Source organism: Lepisma saccharinum, chromosome 20, assembly GCF_977018435.1.
Source record: "Lepisma saccharinum chromosome 20, izLepSacc3.1, whole genome shotgun sequence".
NCBI classification, from domain to species: domain Eukaryota; kingdom Metazoa; phylum Arthropoda; class Insecta; order Zygentoma; family Lepismatidae; genus Lepisma; species Lepisma saccharinum.
Window position 1 is genome coordinate 653,668 of NC_139248.1, and position 17,269 is coordinate 670,936.

The 17,269-nt window shown below is 38.2% G+C and overlaps 1 protein-coding gene across 1 annotated transcript in view; it reads right to left on the minus strand.

The window, feature by feature from the left end:
- Positions 1 to 9,844: 9,844 nt before the first annotated feature.
- The window catches only part of LOC146003335 (uncharacterized), a 30,898-nt gene continuing 23,473 nt past the window's right edge, over positions 9,845 to 17,269 (minus strand). The window contains exons 11-14 of the mRNA XM_083141614.1: positions 16,500 to 16,541; positions 15,018 to 15,094; positions 11,275 to 11,370; positions 9,845 to 10,265 (exon numbers count right to left, since the gene is read on the minus strand). Coding sequence (XP_082997740.1) covers positions 10,110 to 10,265; positions 11,275 to 11,370; positions 15,018 to 15,094; positions 16,500 to 16,541 — 371 coding nt within the window. The 3' untranslated portion in view covers positions 9,845 to 10,109. The remainder of the gene's footprint in view (positions 10,266 to 11,274; positions 11,371 to 15,017; positions 15,095 to 16,499; positions 16,542 to 17,269) is intronic.

The window sequence follows — 17,269 nt, forward strand, 5'->3', positions numbered from 1 at the left end:
GACTTGTCAAAAAAAAATTTGGGGGGGAGGGCTCTGATCACTGAAATAAATGAATGAATGACTCACTTCCTCCCTTGTTTAAAAATAAAAATTACGACTTCGTATAGCAGTGTTTAAGCAGCTATTACCGTGCGTCCATTTCGATCTTCAGCCGAGAGATCGGGAGAAGCGTGGCGGGCGGCGCTGACGGAGATGCCGACATTTGCGGCCTGTAATGCCCGCTTATTTTTATGGACATATGCAGACATTTATATAAATATGGCAAAACGTGCACTAACCTGTGTTATAAGAGTTGTTCAAACTGATATCCACCAAGTGCCAAGTGTGTAGACTTTCGGGGAGAATACGTTGATTAGCCTGAAACTTTCGTGCCTGTAGCTAAAGTCCTTCTGGGTCTGGCCGAGTACTTATCAGCCCCCCTCGTAACGTGAACCTTGCGGCTGGCATTCTAATCCTCTTACTGACACAAAACACTACACACTGCAACAACACAAACAAGTAACGGCAAGTAACCAATAATAACACACTTGCGCACAGTACGAAATTAACACGCTCTTGGTTTACATCTGCTCGCCACTATATTCACAGCTCTGTCGCGAAGGAACAAAAACCTCGAGCTCGGAGATTTCGGATTGCAAGGAAGCTCACGAACACCATTGACTTTTAACGGTTTCGTCTGCAGCGTAATCTTGATACAGTGTTGCACATTCGAAACCTCCAAACGATCCCCATCGACACAAAACTCTTTCAAGGATATAAACTTAAGCAGGACGTTACTGGTCAAAACTATGATTAAAATGTTTTATTATCTGTGGCTCTTTACATTGTTTTTTAAAGCGTATTTTTTTGTGTATATAAGGTCAGAACTTGGATGAATTACAGATGATAAATTATAACAGAGGTTAGTGCTCGTTTTGCAATATTTATATAAATGTCTGCATATGTCCATAAAAATAAGCGGGCATTACAGGCCGCAAATGTCGGCATCTCCACCAGCGCCGCCCGCCACGCTTCTCCCGATCTCTCGGCTGAAGATCGAAATGGACGCACTGTATATTTCTCATGCAAATGAAATGTAACATGAAAAACGTGTAGAAAATGTTTCAAAGACTTTTTATGTCTTTTGTGTCTGCTTATTTGTTTTCGATAACAATTAACATTTTTATTGAAAAGTAGGCTATGCATTTACATTAAGAGGCCAATCTAACAGTTTTATGCCGGCCTTGATAGCCGAGTGGTTGGATGATCGACTCAACTCACTTTGATCCGGAGGTCTCGGGTTCGAGTCCCGGCAAGGGCATGGGTGTGTTTTAATGTCTGCAACAGACTTGCAAGAAAGGACATATGACAGGTGCAAATAATTTTAGTTTTATGAAAATCGTGCATCATGTCGCCTCAGTCTGTTGTTTGCACATGCATGGTGAATGAATTGCTTTAAACTGAATTCATGTGTTCATTGTCACTTCAGCCTGAAAGCTCCCATACTGTTTCAAGTAAAGTCTTGCAAGTAATAGTGGCATGCCTTATCATAGGTTTTTCCAAAATCCCTCAGGCGCAAAGGCTAAGTTGATAGCACACACATATTTACTAACATTTGTATTTGTCATTATTTCTGCAGATTTATTCACTTCAGCATACATTACAATATCAGTTTTATAACATTCTATTTCCTTCACTTTTCCATTTACAGAAAAATTGAATATATCTAAACTTTTGTATTTTTTGAGTTTCTTGTATGTCTGCATGTACAACTGGTGGCCACAAAGACAAAATAATCTGCACTGAAGTTGATCATCCAAAGGATTCAACAAGTCCACTCTTTCATGGTAAAACTTTAACAAATACTTTCTGACTATCTTTGCACAATTGATGAAAACGAGTGCTTATATCTTCATATGATGGTGAATCTGTACTGGCCTAAACTGGAAGTTCCAGGGGAACAGGGCAAGATGTCACCAATGTTTATGTTTACATTTTGATCAAGGTCATAACACCGAACAGTCGGGGAATTCAAAATGGTCATTTTCAAAAGTGGTTAATTTAACACTCTATGTTTTCTACATTATAAGTTCTTGAAACTTCTTGGAAATGCTTAGTTTTTATTCCAAAAGTGCAAAAACAATCACTTAACAGCAAGGCCACCCACAGGACTTTTCCTCAGGTGGGGGGAAGGGGGGAGGGCAGCAGTGCTCAAAGTGGGGAAAACATTGAGTAATGCTTTCCCCCCCAGTTAAGAAAATTCTCATAAAACATCACCACCACTAGTATAATTTGCATAGGCACTTACTCTGCTGTCATTCATGGCACCCCTCACCCATGTTTTTACGCTACAATTTCACCATTCGAATTTTATGAAGTTTTTCCAGATATACCCTCTGTGCACGCCCTTGCTTAACTGGGAAATAGTGTGTTGCAACGTCCACCCACGCAGTGCTCAGCACCATGGCGCAGGAGTACTGGTATTGGCTGCGTTCAACACGCTAAACACTGCAGTTGGGTGGTCGGCAAAAGTTTACCCATATGTGCTAACTGATTCAGTCGTAGTACAAAGACACAGAAATATCTCAGGGCTTGCTGGGTGTAAAGAAAGATTAAACCAGGTTTATATATATATATATATATCTATAAAGTTTATTATAGTCTGAACACAAAGATGTCCGTTAGCACACGAGTCTTTACCTGTATCCCTTACATGCTTTTACCTGTACCACCTTTAGACTCAAAGAAAAAGGGGAGGAACAGGGAACATCCAATTCATTCCTTGCACTGAGGCGCCAATGGGGAGTATGGGGACCTAATTTTATTTATGACCTGGTCGCCGCAGTCGTCACGGGTTCCCCTGAAAGAGAGAGTAGGTTGTCTGGAAACCCAACGCCACACTACCCTGGTGGGGTGCCGCAGGTTGATAGGGGAAGGAAACCTCTCGCAGCAAGCGGAGCGGGTCCTCTCACTCTAAAGTGGAGTTGTTCTCTCTCGTCAATAAGCGGAGTGGGGTATCTCTCACTCAAAAGTGGAGTGGGTTCTCTTGCCAAAGGCAGAGTTCAACCTCTCTCGCTGGAAAGCGGAGTGCAACTTCCTTCCTTAGGATGCTTGGACTCTCGCAAGAGCGGAGTGATCCTTCTTCCAGGTCCGTTGGTAAGAGAGATCTTATCGTGAGCCGACCTGAAAGCCAACTGAACTCCGGGCCTCGCTGCGCTGGCTTTATACTCGCGGTGGCGCATGGGTGGTGAAAATTTTAACTACAAGTACGCGTTGCTAACTCATTTTTTTACATATAGCAAACTTCGTACTGAGAAACATCCAAGAAGTTACATTAAGAAAACACTAGTGGGAAAATCACTAGTTGCACGTGTCAATATAAACTAAAACTGTGTGCATTCAGACAATACAATTGATATTGAGCCTCGCAGGACTCTTCAACGAATTGAACAGTATAAATGACAATAAATGATAACATTCACCGAATACAGGGACCACGCGGGCCGAAGCTAATAAACGTAGAGGTGGATCCGTTAGCGTTTACAGAAAACAGCGACCACGCAGGGTCAAATAATAATAAGCGAAACTAATAAACGTAGAGGTGGATCCGTTAGCATTTACAGAATACAGCGACCACGCAGGGTCAAATAATACGTAGAGGTGGATCCGTTAACACATTTAAATTAAAAGCGTACGCTTCGCAGGGACTTTTAGCATGCACTCTTTATCCAAACCTTCTTAACAAAATATAATATCGCGACCTCGCAGGGTCATTAAATGTGGCGACCACGCAGGGTCGTTACAGTGAGAATTCAATATTTCAAGATGGGACAAATTCTTCTTAGTGTCCAGATTGTAGAAAACATTTGTGTTTTCATAATTAAATAAAATATTAAACACTTCAGTTCATGCTTTAAGTAAGTAGGGAAGGATTCCACCGGGTCTACTAGATTTTTTGGTTTCTTGAAAAACCAAAGTACTAACAGAAACAGTTCGGGTTAAGAAAAAACAAAACAATACATGATGGATGAATTATACTCATTTTTAACAAAAATTTACAAAGCCAGGAAAGAAAAAGAATACGTCTAGAGCAGTAGCGAAGCGTAGTCTTACGAAGGAGGCAAGCAATGTTTCAGTACAACAAAACATGTAGTACAACGACATGCCGAGGGGAAAGATTCAAGGTTTATAGCCTCATTTACCCAGTCGCTGGATTTGTCAAAATATCGTAATAAAGTGACTGTACTAAAAATAAACCATATGATCCGCAAACGTCACATTTACTTTTTAAAAAAAAATCCAGGTAACATTATTCATATGATATTAAACGTTTTGCATATGCGAACTTTCCGCATACGACTAAAGGGAGACGGAATTTCTTACTTACTTATTAGTACCTTTATTTGTTCATTATTATTTAATATGGTCAAACGGTGACCAAACCGATTTAGATAAAAAAAAATGGGAATCATTTGTTTATTTTACGCTGCATGATGTAATTTAGTATTTTTGGGCACCCTAAAAACCGCATTGGAGTAACTTAAACACTAAATAAAAAGTTAAACACAAACAATAAAAAATTCATTTCAAAGCAAAGAAACACATGCATAGACGATGTACTCACCACAATAAATTTCAAACTCTTGGTCCATTGGATGCCACCCTTAGTGACGATATTCATACTCCATTCTTCTTTTCTTCTCTAGAAAATGTTTAAGCACACAATCGTAAAATTTAGTTTCATCCATTTTGAGTTCCTTTAATAGTTCCTTCTCAATGGACAAATGAGCAAGGGCTGACAACCTTTCCTGACCCATGCTGTTCCTGGCGAATGTCTTGATACGTTTCAGCGTTGAAAACGATCTTTCAACTGACGCTGTTGTGGCTGGTATAGTCAGTACTAGCAGACACAGTTTGTGGAGTTCGGGCATCACTTGTTGTAATTCGTTGTTTACAATGTACTTCAAGATGTCCTTTACACTCTTATTGCGGAAACAATCCCGAGAATAGGCAATACTGAGCTCGGTGTGCAACAAGGTTTTGTCAAAATGCTGGATGTACAGTTGCATAAGCGATGAGAAGGCAGTTTCTGGAAATGTAGCAGCATACATGCGAAATTTCGCGCTATCGAGCAATTCAACAAATCGTAGGGCCTCAAGGTTTTCAAAACGTGAAGACAGTTGGCTTATGATGTTGTCTATAACTTCACAATATATACGTTGGTACTGAGATTTTGTGTCGCCTACATTGTTCCTCTTCCTTCTCGGCTGTGGTACTCCTGCAATATCTATTGTCCTTGTATAAATTATGTCAAATTGTTCTCGTTTCTTGGTAATGTCACTTTTGACACTTTCAATTTCTTTGAGGCAAAATCCAATATCCATAGTTTTTGTTTGCAGCACATTAAATAAATATCCCGTCAAGGAAAATATTTCCCCAAACAAGAGAAGAAAAAAGTTGGTTTCGAAACTATCCAGGAATGCCAAGAAACCACCCGCAGAAGAAATTGTTTCACTGTCCCAGTCTTGTGCATTGCCAATAATGTCCTCAAACATTTCAATTATCTTCACTCTATTTTCGGACGTTTTTTGTACAAGCCGTTCACTGTAGTTCCACCTGGTCTGAACCACTTCAGGTAACCTTGCTTTAACTATATCGTCGAGAGCAGCATTTCTTTTTGTCGAATGCGAAAAGAAAGAAGCAAGGCCACTTAGCGTCGAGAAAAACACTTTGCATTCACTAATGTTGCTCACTGTTTGAGAAAGTACTAAATTTAAGCAATGTGCAAAACAGTGAACAAAAATTGCACTAGGGAAAATCTGTCTGACTCGTGCTTGTGTCCCCGAGAGATCCCCTGCCATTACGGCTGCCCCGTCGTATGTTTGACACACCAATTTTGATTCCCAGCCTAGTTTTCGAATTGTTTCAACAACGTGGGCAGCAATTACAGCTGCAGTTCAGTTCCTGCTGACATCCTCAAACCCCCAGAAACGCTCAACAATTTTTCCTGACTTCGTCACGTAACGAAACATCGTCGAAAGTTGCGATTTTCGTGATACGTCCGAGTATTCATCGATCATAATAGCTACGAACTTGGTTTCACTTACCTCGGCCTTAATTGCGTCCGTTATGACACCACTCGTGCTTTTAATAAGGTCATTCTGAATCTCACTTGACAAGCCAGTAAATGTTGTAGAATTCTCCAAATGACTTGCCAGCAAAGTATCAAATTCTGCCAACATATTTACAAGTTCTACATAATTTCCACGGTTCAATGATGCCTCACTTTCATTGTGTCCCCGGAATGATAATTCTTGACTACCAAGAAAGGTTGTTACACTTGCAAGACGCTTTAAAATATCGCGATTTTGACGAACAACTTTGTTATGGCGCTCGATTGTTACTAGTCTGTGGTGATCCAGAGCAAAATCCACACGAGATTTTCCGAATTCCTTCAGAGTTAAAAATGCCCTTATGTGAGATCCTGCTTTTTCATGTCTCTGTAATGCATTGTGCACGTTATTCAGATCACAGTATCCCTCACTTGACCACACGGAGTTCGTCTTGTGCACGGCGAACAATACGCATGGCCAACAGTACAACCTACTGCGTGCTTCACAACCTGCTAGCCAAATAAACTTGTGGTACAAATTGCTTTGGAAATGTCGCACAAAGCCCCTTGGGCTAACTTGTTTTAAGTCCGGTAAATGCGGTGTTGGTCGACCCCCTTCCACGATTTTCATTTTAACACTTATCTCTCTCGAGCTAAACGAAGCAATTTTCAATTGCTCAATAATACACCCGCACTTCACATCAACCGTTCCTAAATACGCGTTCATTCCGATAAATTCACAGCACAAAACACGAAGCAACAAACACTCACACTATCCCACGTGCTTTCCACAACTGCAAATGCAAGCATCCACACAAGATCACTTTGAAAATCTCTGAAACAACAGAAGGTGATACCGACCTATTTCCTTAATTTTATCCGTCACAAAGGAAAGATATATCAGTTTGGAGATAAAAATTACGCGGAGGAATCAGAATCATTTCAGCAGAACGAGTATGTACATTAATATTTAAGTAATAAAGTGTCATTCAATGGCATGCCCGGGGCAAAGGGGGGGGGGATGGAGAACATAACCCCCTTTTGGCCCAGTATATCTAAGAAAAAATGTCAAAGGAAGGAAAAGATGACAAAATGGGGACCGTAAAAAGACCCTGGGAACACCACTTGCGTCATAATAATAGAACTTAAAACATATTCGGGCCTTCCCGATGGCGCAGTGGTAGTGTCGTCGCCTTGTAATCAAGGGGTTCCGGGTTCGATACCCGGTGGAGGCACAAGTGTTTCAGATCCCATCTTAAACTGTAGGTCCAGTCCCGATTAGCCTTACTGTGCATAAAGTGGACTTAAAACAACAAATCAATCAATCAATCATTAAAACATATTCTTGTGCTCATAATATGCAGAATGTATATGATTTACTTCTATGCCATGTACAAATATCAGTAGATAGTTCTTTCTCAGATAGCTTTATTTTCACCCCAAGTTTTATTCAAAAGCAGTCAATTTATTGATTGTAAAATTTGTGAAAGAGCTCACTTGAATTACTGCGTAAATAATTTGGCAGTTGCAAACACTGGTAGCGGTCAACACTTCTGGCGTAATTTGCGCTGGACCGACCAGGAAGCAGGGTGCAGGACCAAGGTCCGTCCAATCTTCCCTCCCTCCCTGAGAAAACTCTTCACGGGGGTGCAGAAATTCCACTGCCCCAACTCCCAATGTCAACTTTTTTTACGCGTTTTACATTTCGCGAAGTCTAAAATAATTTGTAATATAATATGATATATATGGAATTTAGAACAGTGATAATAACTTCTTTTAGTTATTTTATGACTAACAATTATTATTATATTTGCGATCTTGTTTACGTGTTCATGAAGACAAATATTCGTTACTAGTTTTTGCTGGCAACGTACCCATAGATGAATCCTTCTGCTTTCGGTTGAACTCGGCTATTTTCGGGAATCACGCAAGCTCGGAAAGCACAGCTTTTTGTAGAAGCTTTGTGGACGGGTTCCACCAGAATTTTACGCTTCGCCATGTGACTCCTTCGGAGGCCTTATTTTCCCGCAGAACGGTTGCAAGCATTGAGGCTGGTGCTTGCTACAGAGCTGCTGGGGGAGTTTGCGGCCGCATTTTTTCGCGAAATCGAGTGTGATGGAAACTAAATACGGTTAGAACATTAAGTACATTAAATGATATTCGAATTATGCAAGCAGTGCTTGCATTGCTTGTACTATATCTTCGCCTCTGGTCTAGAGTACCTTCCTAGATCTTACTCAGGTATTGCTGTTTTAACTGGTTTAAGGCTAGATTTTTTTACACAGTTCATTGTATTAATTGCATGATGGGAAGTATTTGATGTGTTGTGTTTGTCCTGTGCAGGTCCCTTTTAACCATTTTCAAGAGACTCCTTTTAAAAATTAGTTAAGGATTTTTGATGAAGGAACTTTTCCTGTATAATTTGAAGGGTGCAAAATAGCCATATGGGCTGATATAACCAAAAGATTTAACTCATTCTTTCATTCATTCATTCTGATTTAGTCATTGTTACAGTGAAGGATTAGTTGCATTTCCCTTGTTCCAAGGATGTGTGATGATGAACGTGTTGTGGGGGAGTGGGATCCTTGTAAATAAATGAAACACACCATCACCTGTAATGCATCTTTGAAAAGAAGTGTCATCAATGTAAACAATGATTTTTAAAAAAGGTAAAGTGTTCCCCTGTGGTTAGCACCACACCATATAGGGGGTGCGGGGGTAACGCCCCACACTTTCTTGATCTGGTCGTGAATGGGGTGATGTGATCAGCACCATGCCCCTGACCGCCTTTACACCCAGGTACCCATGTTATTCGACGCTGGGTGGGCACCGGGGCCGCTTCCAACGTTAGAAAAGTTCCCGGATTTGAACCAGCCGGGGATCAAACCCGGGACCTTTAGCATGGTAGTCAGATGCGTAACCGACTGAGCCACCGCGACCATAAACAATGATTTAAAAAATGTAAAAAAATAAGCACTACAATTAGTTCCTTAGGCACCCAAGATGGACGACATCGAGAATGTGTGGGGCCCTACCCTTACATCCCCTAAATATGCCTTCATGGCACGGTGCTATATGCACGTTGGAATTTACCTTTACCTGGTTAAATATGTATGAAAGAAGTTAATGAACCTTTCATGTACTGCAAGGAACATCGCACTTGATCAGATTGGTAGAATATCGGTTATAGGACTCAGCAAATTTCATTTCAGTATTTTATCAGTATGGGCAAAATTTCAAATTGGTCCATTTCTAATGTTTTTGTTAATACCTTTAATGATCTTGAAGTAAATAGCAAATAAGACCTTCCTTTGATGTCCAAAACTATAATTTTAAAACTATAAAACATTTAGAACAGAACAATTAGTTCCATGAAAAATGTTATTAAAATAGGAGCCATCCCCCGTGGCAGAGTGGTTAGCACATCGTGTTACAATGCCAGGGGTCCCGGGTTCGAATCCTGGCCTGGGCATGGACGTTTGTGAGTGTCCATTCATCAATTTCATCATATCATCACTCATCCCCATCTTCGCAAATACAAAGATAATTTCTGAAGTATGATGGAAAATTGAAAAGCAAAAATAGAGAAAATGAAAGAAAGCCCTATTTGCTGAAAAAAAAAGGTGTGACCATTTTCAAAAATAAATATTGCTTAATACATTTGTGGCTACCAAAAAGAAACCAAAAGATGAACCTAACAAGACAGTGCAAACAGCTTACATACAACAAAACCACTACAAAATAACAAATAAAATACATTTTATTTTATTGTGGTAAAATTTTACCCCAGTATAATAAGTTTTCTTTGAGTTAAACATCATTAAAATGTTTTAAAATATTATTTCATAAACATATTAATGAAATTAAATGTGAAACTTAGCAACACCATGACACAGAACATGTAATCTGAATTTTCTAAAAATCTCAGAAATATGTACGTCCACAATTTTATCCTGCTTTCTTACAGTTTTACATGCTTCTACTGTAACAGCTAATATTGGTTAACAATTCATGAACTTCAAAATGAGGCGCTGTTGTGAGTGGCTGTGCAAGTGACATTTATAGGCTCTGTTCTGGACAGGAGCCACGTGAGGGCATCGTTCTTTTCATTCTTCTCCAGCAAAGATCCAACATGTTCACGTACTCTTTGGTTGTACTCATTCAACCATTCAATCTGAAACAGAGTAATTATTTTCAGGCATATATTATAATGTTAAAATAATAATAGGAGTTAATACCATCCTCCTACATGCACTGTGGAATTTCCCTCCTGCACTTCCTGTTACAGTGGAATGACAATTTTACGTTCTTGGATTTTACATTTTCCCTCATTACACACTCAATACTCATGGCTTCAATAGAACATGCTACAAGACAAATAAAACTGTATTTGAAAATTTCCTTTCTAACCATTATATAGATGAATTCAAATAATTTTGATTAAAATGTAAAAAATAGAGCAAAATAATATATATGAGTGCACATGTTTCAAATAGGGATAAAATTTTATCTGGATATCGGATAATTTTCTATCTGGATTCTGGATATTCTGATATCTGGAAGTATGGATTATCAGGATATTCTAATTGTCTGGATTATCCAGATATCCTAAATTCAGATAATCCAAATTACCAGGATAATCAGATTATCTGAATATTCGAATTATCCAGATATTCAGATCATCTGATATATCCGGATATCCGAATGAGGTATGTATATGTATGTATGTATTTGTTTGTTTATCTTGGTGTAAGCTTGAGAAAGTTCTGGAAAACCTGAGCAAAATGCTGCAGCATAAATTAAAATCACTTAAAATAACTATTATATTATTTTGTGAACCTTTAAGAAGAACATATGTATATATAGAGAGAGCTGGAGTTGGTCAGTAAAAGTGCTTGGTGTATCAGCATTAAGTAAACAAGGGGCTTCCCGATGGTGTATTGGTAATGTCGTCGACTTGTAATCAAGGGGTTCCAGGTTCAATACCTGGCAGAGGTACATAGTGGTTTGGATCTCACTTTAACCTGTAGGTCCAGTCCCGATTAGCCTATGTGTTCATAGAGTAGACTTAAAACAACAATTCATTCAAACTAAGTAAGCAAGGATGAAAAATTAGTGTATGTGAAGAAATAATCTTGTGTTAAAACTGAAAAGGTTTAAACTCTCCCTTACAGAAATCCTACCTGATCTTGGTTAAGCATATCCAAATTGATCAACTTTGGTTCATAAGGAACAAGAGTCACTGCTTCAAATCCAAGCATCTTCTGCCCAGTTGGAAACTGAAATAATGGAAGTCAATTAATATTAATATTTAATCACAAGCTACACTGGTGCCACAATATAACACATGGGGCTAAAAACGCATGTAGATGGTTAGAGATGCAGGTGCAGGAGTTTTGCTACTTGCTGCACATGACATCCAGTCACCTTTCCTGGAATGCACCTGCTTGCATTGGAGGATTCCACAGGAAACTGTGGTGATGGGGGAAATGGCTGTATGTAAGGAAAGGATGCCCTCAGGCTATCTAATTCCTGTTATGTATGACAGAATAGTAAACCTGAGAAGAGAGCAGCCAGTGCTGCCACCAGGAAACAGAAGCAAGTGCTGTTGCATCCCTCAAACACCTGTTGTCCTCTTCCTGCTCCTTTGGTTCAATTTAGTACTATACTCTAAACATATGTCACATGGAAGTCAGAACCTTTTACTCTTCTTTCCCACATGAAGACACGACCCATTAAATGCCTCTTTTACTTAAAGTTTTCGTTAAACCTTATGCTTTGGCCAAGCAATAGGTTCTAACTAGGCTTGCCAACTTTAAAGAATAAAATTCCGAGAGATTTCTTCATAGCCTTTAGATAAAAAATATCGGCAGTTACCTGTTTGTGGTCAGGCTACTGTGAACACAAAATTGCAAAAAACTTGATCAAAACAACATGGTTTTCAGGTCACTCCGGCTGTAATCAACGTGACCCCCAAGATCCAGGATTTCGAGTTTAAAATGACGTAGTAGTGGGGGATAGGAGCGGGAGGGAAGTGGGCGGAGTCTGACAACTTCGGGCATTCAGCGAGAATCCAAACCAGTCACCATATAGTGATGCGTGGCACGATGTGGGGTTTTAACGTTTTAATGGGATGAAGTTTCTTATGGTTCATTTTTAGATTCGAAGTTTCTACAAGGGAAAGAAGGGAACTGTACAGGGGCTAGTTGTTACGAAATACCTTTTTATCCATAATTTTTATCATTACCTTACTCCTTGTCTTTTATTCTAATTGACACGGCCATGAAGTGATTCCACTCGCCAAGATTGCGAACCTGATAAAGAGACCAGTTGTGTCTTGAAACGTTGTTTTTTATAAAACGTATACTCACAAGTCGTAAGTAGTTCATTTTATAGTATTTTAAGTACTATTATTATATCATCGTGAGTAAGTCGCACACTCCTTAAATATGAGAAACAATGTATATTTAAACTTTCTATTTTCCCTCCTCCCACTTCCTTAAAAAATTACTCATTTCTCCATGAGTATTCAAAATAATATTGTGATGATTAATTGTTTGGTTTGCAAATAATAAATTTCTTTGCTTGGCAAATGTATAGTAAAAGAAAATAACTATATAATAATTAAAAATATAATAAAACTAAATCTCATTATTCTGGGAGAAAACAAAGAGTGAGTTTGATTCCGGGAGGGTTGGCAAACATTGTTCCAACGAAGATGGTGGCAGTGGCCACCAAAATTAATAAAACAACAAAAGACAGGCTTCGCGGAAGAGTGAGTACTAAGGTTCTCTGTATTTATTTACTACCCTCATTTCCCTGATATGAATGAATTCTAATTATGAGGTCAAACATAATTTACACAATTACATGCAGTGTAAAATTATCCATTACCCATAAGATTTTAATCTTTCCACATTATACAAAGGCTGTCACAGAGAAGGTGAGACAGATTTTTTTTTGGCTTGGCAACACTGCCATTGGTTTCGGCACTAGTCACGTCGTGTAGGATGACTCATTCTGTTTCAGTAGCAAGTTGTCACATGTTGCGAAACCACGTTAGTGAGAAGCTGTGTTGATTTACGTGGAACGTGTTTCGTTTACCTCTCCAGGTTTTTGTGTATAACATTGCTTTTCATGATGAGTATTCAAGATGAACAGCGACATGCCATAAAATTTTGTTGGCATTTAGGGAAAAGTGCTGCGGAAAGATATGCAATGTTTCAACAGGCATATGCCGATCTGGACAGACTGAATAGAGCCACAGTATTACCAAGGAGTCATTGAGACTCTGCGCCAGCACGTAGCAAAAAAGAGGCCGCATTTGAAGAACTCCTTCATATTGCACCACAATAGTGGATGCCCACATGCGCAGGCTTTTCAGGATTACGAGACGAAGAGAAAAATAGAAATTTTCCCACATACAGCATACATCCCGGACCTTGCACCCTGCGACTTTTGGCTTTTTCCACTTTTAAAGGCCGCTTTACGTGGTTGTCATCTCATGACGAACAAAGAAGTGATCACCGCAGTGCAAGTTTTCTTCAGTTCGCTACCTGACGACGAATTTTCAAAGACATTCACAAAGTGGCAGGAGCGTATGGATGATTGCTTAGCTGTCAATGGTGCCTATTTTGAAAAACATGTACATCTACTCGATATGGCTGATTCTGAATAACAATTTTGTGGTTTGTAATTTTTTTGTTTCATTTTAATGATTCTTGGAGGGATCCATGTACATGCTTGTCTTTTAACTGCTACGCAGTCACAACTTTTTGACCTATTGCGCTCATTTTGGTCTCAATCGGCAGCTAATGAACCAAATTTTCACCATAGTACATTTGCTAGCCAATGGAGGTCGCTATTTTCCTATACAGGAATTCGTCTCACCTTCTCTGGGACAGCCTTTGTACATTCAACTTTCATGGTTCCAATAAAGCAACATTAATATTTCCAACATGCTAAGATTTGTTAATCCACAGACTCTGAAAAATGTATAATCAAGGTTCCACTGTACACAGTAAGGCTGGACCGATATATTTTTTTTTTGTGATACCGATAAACCACCAATATAAAATTTACTGATACTGAAACTGATTTTCTGTTGATCCAATATAAAGTTACAAGTGTTCCTTGAAGAACATGAGTGGTTCATTAAACTCCTTAATGAATACAGTGAAACTTCAATTTTATGTTCCTAGATTTTACATTTTCTTGCATTTTACATTCAACGTTGATCGTCCCAACATAGCAAAATGTTATAAAATTTTCCTCGATTTTACATTCTCCCACATCTTAATTTTCTTCAGCTTAGTCCCCTGAAAAAAACATATGTAATCGAGGTTCCACTGTATTAGTAAAAAGGTGCCTGTAGTGACTTTTGCTTTGAAACATAAAATCTGTATTTAGACATTTACTGTCTTTGGAATCTGTGGAGCAAGAACATGCATAACAGAAGAGAAGGGGAGCAAGCGAGTTTCCACACTGCACTCTGCTGCAAGTGGCTAGCTGGCCACACTCCTCCCCTCACAAGTTCATTGGTGAAGCCCTTACGTGCCAGAGATTCTCGAGACAAAGTGAGAACACAAGAATTATAAAGTAAGTCTTAAAGCTTTCCTGTCGATGAATGATGAAAAGATTGTCTCAAGCTATTGACCAGGTGAGATCTGGTAAGTTTTCGAGAGCTGACATTGCTCTCATCTTCACTTCTACCCTGAAGATATGAGTGAAGTTAGCTCTCGAAAGCTTGGAAAAATTTCCAGATCTCACCTGGTCAACATTTACAGATATATCAAATCAGTTAAATTATCAGTAATATTACTGATAAACCTATACACCGACAAGATATAGGCCAATACCAACAGAGTACCAGTTAATGTGTCCAATCCCTAGTACATAGTGAAACTTTAATCCTAAGTTCACTTACCGTTTTGTTCTTGTCCAACACTTGCACTATGTTTTCCAGTCGAATACCCCAGTCATGATCCTTGTAGTAGCCAGGTTCTGCAGAAGAAAAACAAAAGCATTAATTTCTGCATGCAAGGAGGAGATCAATATAAAAATTCTACAGGGTAAAGGTGCAGGAATTTTAATTAAATTCAATTTAAAATCAGCAAGCGTAAATGGGTCCTGGAACATAAAGAAACCTATTTATCTGTAAAGTATTTCAATTCGGTCCAGGAAACTTTTCTCCAGATCAATTTAAATATGGTCCAGGAACTTATTTTCTGGATCAATTTAAATAGGGTCCAAGTTCCGTATTGAAATGAAACAATGTGCAACTTGGACCAAATTCAAATTGTGTTAGAAAAAAGGTTCCTTTCCTGTTACGGAATCCAATAGAACCCATTAGAATTTATGGGACCTTTAATAACCCTGCAATTCAAGTTTCATCTACTCCAATAGAACCTTGGTTCAAGAAGCCATGGATTGAAAAAAAAAAAATAAACCCGATGAGATGCAAAATCAGGGTTCCATTGTATTGCATTTGTAAAGCAGATATTTTTTGCCAATACTGTATAAGAAAAGGCAGATGTCATGATGCAAACACAACTATTTTAATTTCATGATTACCTCATAATTAAATACAGCCAATTTTATGGTCCTGAATTCTACATTAACCATTGTTTCAATTTTTATGCATAGGTCCCAGAAGAGCATATAATAAAGGTTCTACAGCATATTAATATTTTTAAAGAAACCCCTGGCAGATTTAAAGCTGTTGCACTAACATTTATAATTGCATTTCAGAACAACTTTAAATTTATACAATGTTCATTTTGTTTCACAGCTCTAAGAAATATTAAAAAAAAATTCTTACTTTTTAAAAAGTTTGAATTATCTATCACAACATGCAAATATCTTGTTTCTTAAAAACTTATATAGTTGATACACTGTGTTGATGTATAGGTTCAGTGTTCATACTAATATGTCAAGTTGTCATTTCCAAGAAAGTACATACAGCGGAACATCAATTTTACTTTTTTCTGGGGACCAAGATGAACAAACTTAAAATGCGGGTAAATGTAAATTCGAGGAAAATTATGTAGCATTTTGCTATGTTGGAACCATCAAGATTGAATGTATGATTTGGAAAAATCCAGGAACATGAAATCACAGTTCCACTATACATGTCTTCTGTCCACGTTTTTCTGTAGAAAATTGCAATCTAAAAGAACAGGATATATTCATATCATCTGTTCATATATTCTGATAAATCAGCATCAATTTTTTGACAGCACTTCCAATGGCAAAAGACAAATGTAATTGCACTGTATAATAAAGTAAATTTGAAAAACACAGATATAATTTTGCAAGTTATGTTCACTTTTGGCATGATCTGTTTAGTTTACAGTTAACAACCACTACATAAAAAGACACAGAATTAATAAAAAATATTAGTACTTGCCTTGGGAACCAAAAAAGTTCACACGATATGTTGTGTCAAATGCTGAAATAGAAAGAAAGATAGATCGGTACAAGCTATGTATCTTCATTTATGTACATTTAGAAATTAATATATTACAGAAAAAATGATCGTGATCTGTTAACCAAGAGGAAAACCTTACTTGTTACTACATTAGCCATCATTTAAATTCCCATGAGACCCAAGAAATTGTTTTTGTTTTACGTAAACTTATGGCTGCGAACAAGAACTTTTATTCATTGCAAAGGCTTGTTATCTACATAGTGGTTTAGAAAGTAAAATCATGATAACACAGTTGGAATGCGATTTAGGGCTGATCCAATACCACTTTCACCTTATACTGATACACTTGATTACAAGGCGACAACGCTACCTCTGTGATATAAGTGTATTCAAGTTTACCAACAATTTTACAGATTTGATATTTTACAATGAGTTTATAATTTAGTGCAAATTCGGCAACTTTTTGTTGTTATTGTTGTTATTATTATTATCTAATTATATATTATGAAATTCATATCCGCAGGTCGTGTAAAGTGTCCTCCCGATGACATAGTGATAACGTCGAGCCTTGTAAACAAGGGGTCTTGGGTTTGATAATCGGTGAGAATACAAGTTGTTTCGATCCCACTTTAAACTGTAGGTGCAGTCTCGATTAGCTTTCCTGTGCATAAAGTGGACTTAACACCAAAACTCAAAGGTTGTGTAAAGAAAATATAAAAATAGATAGTCCCTAATAGATAGTCATGTAG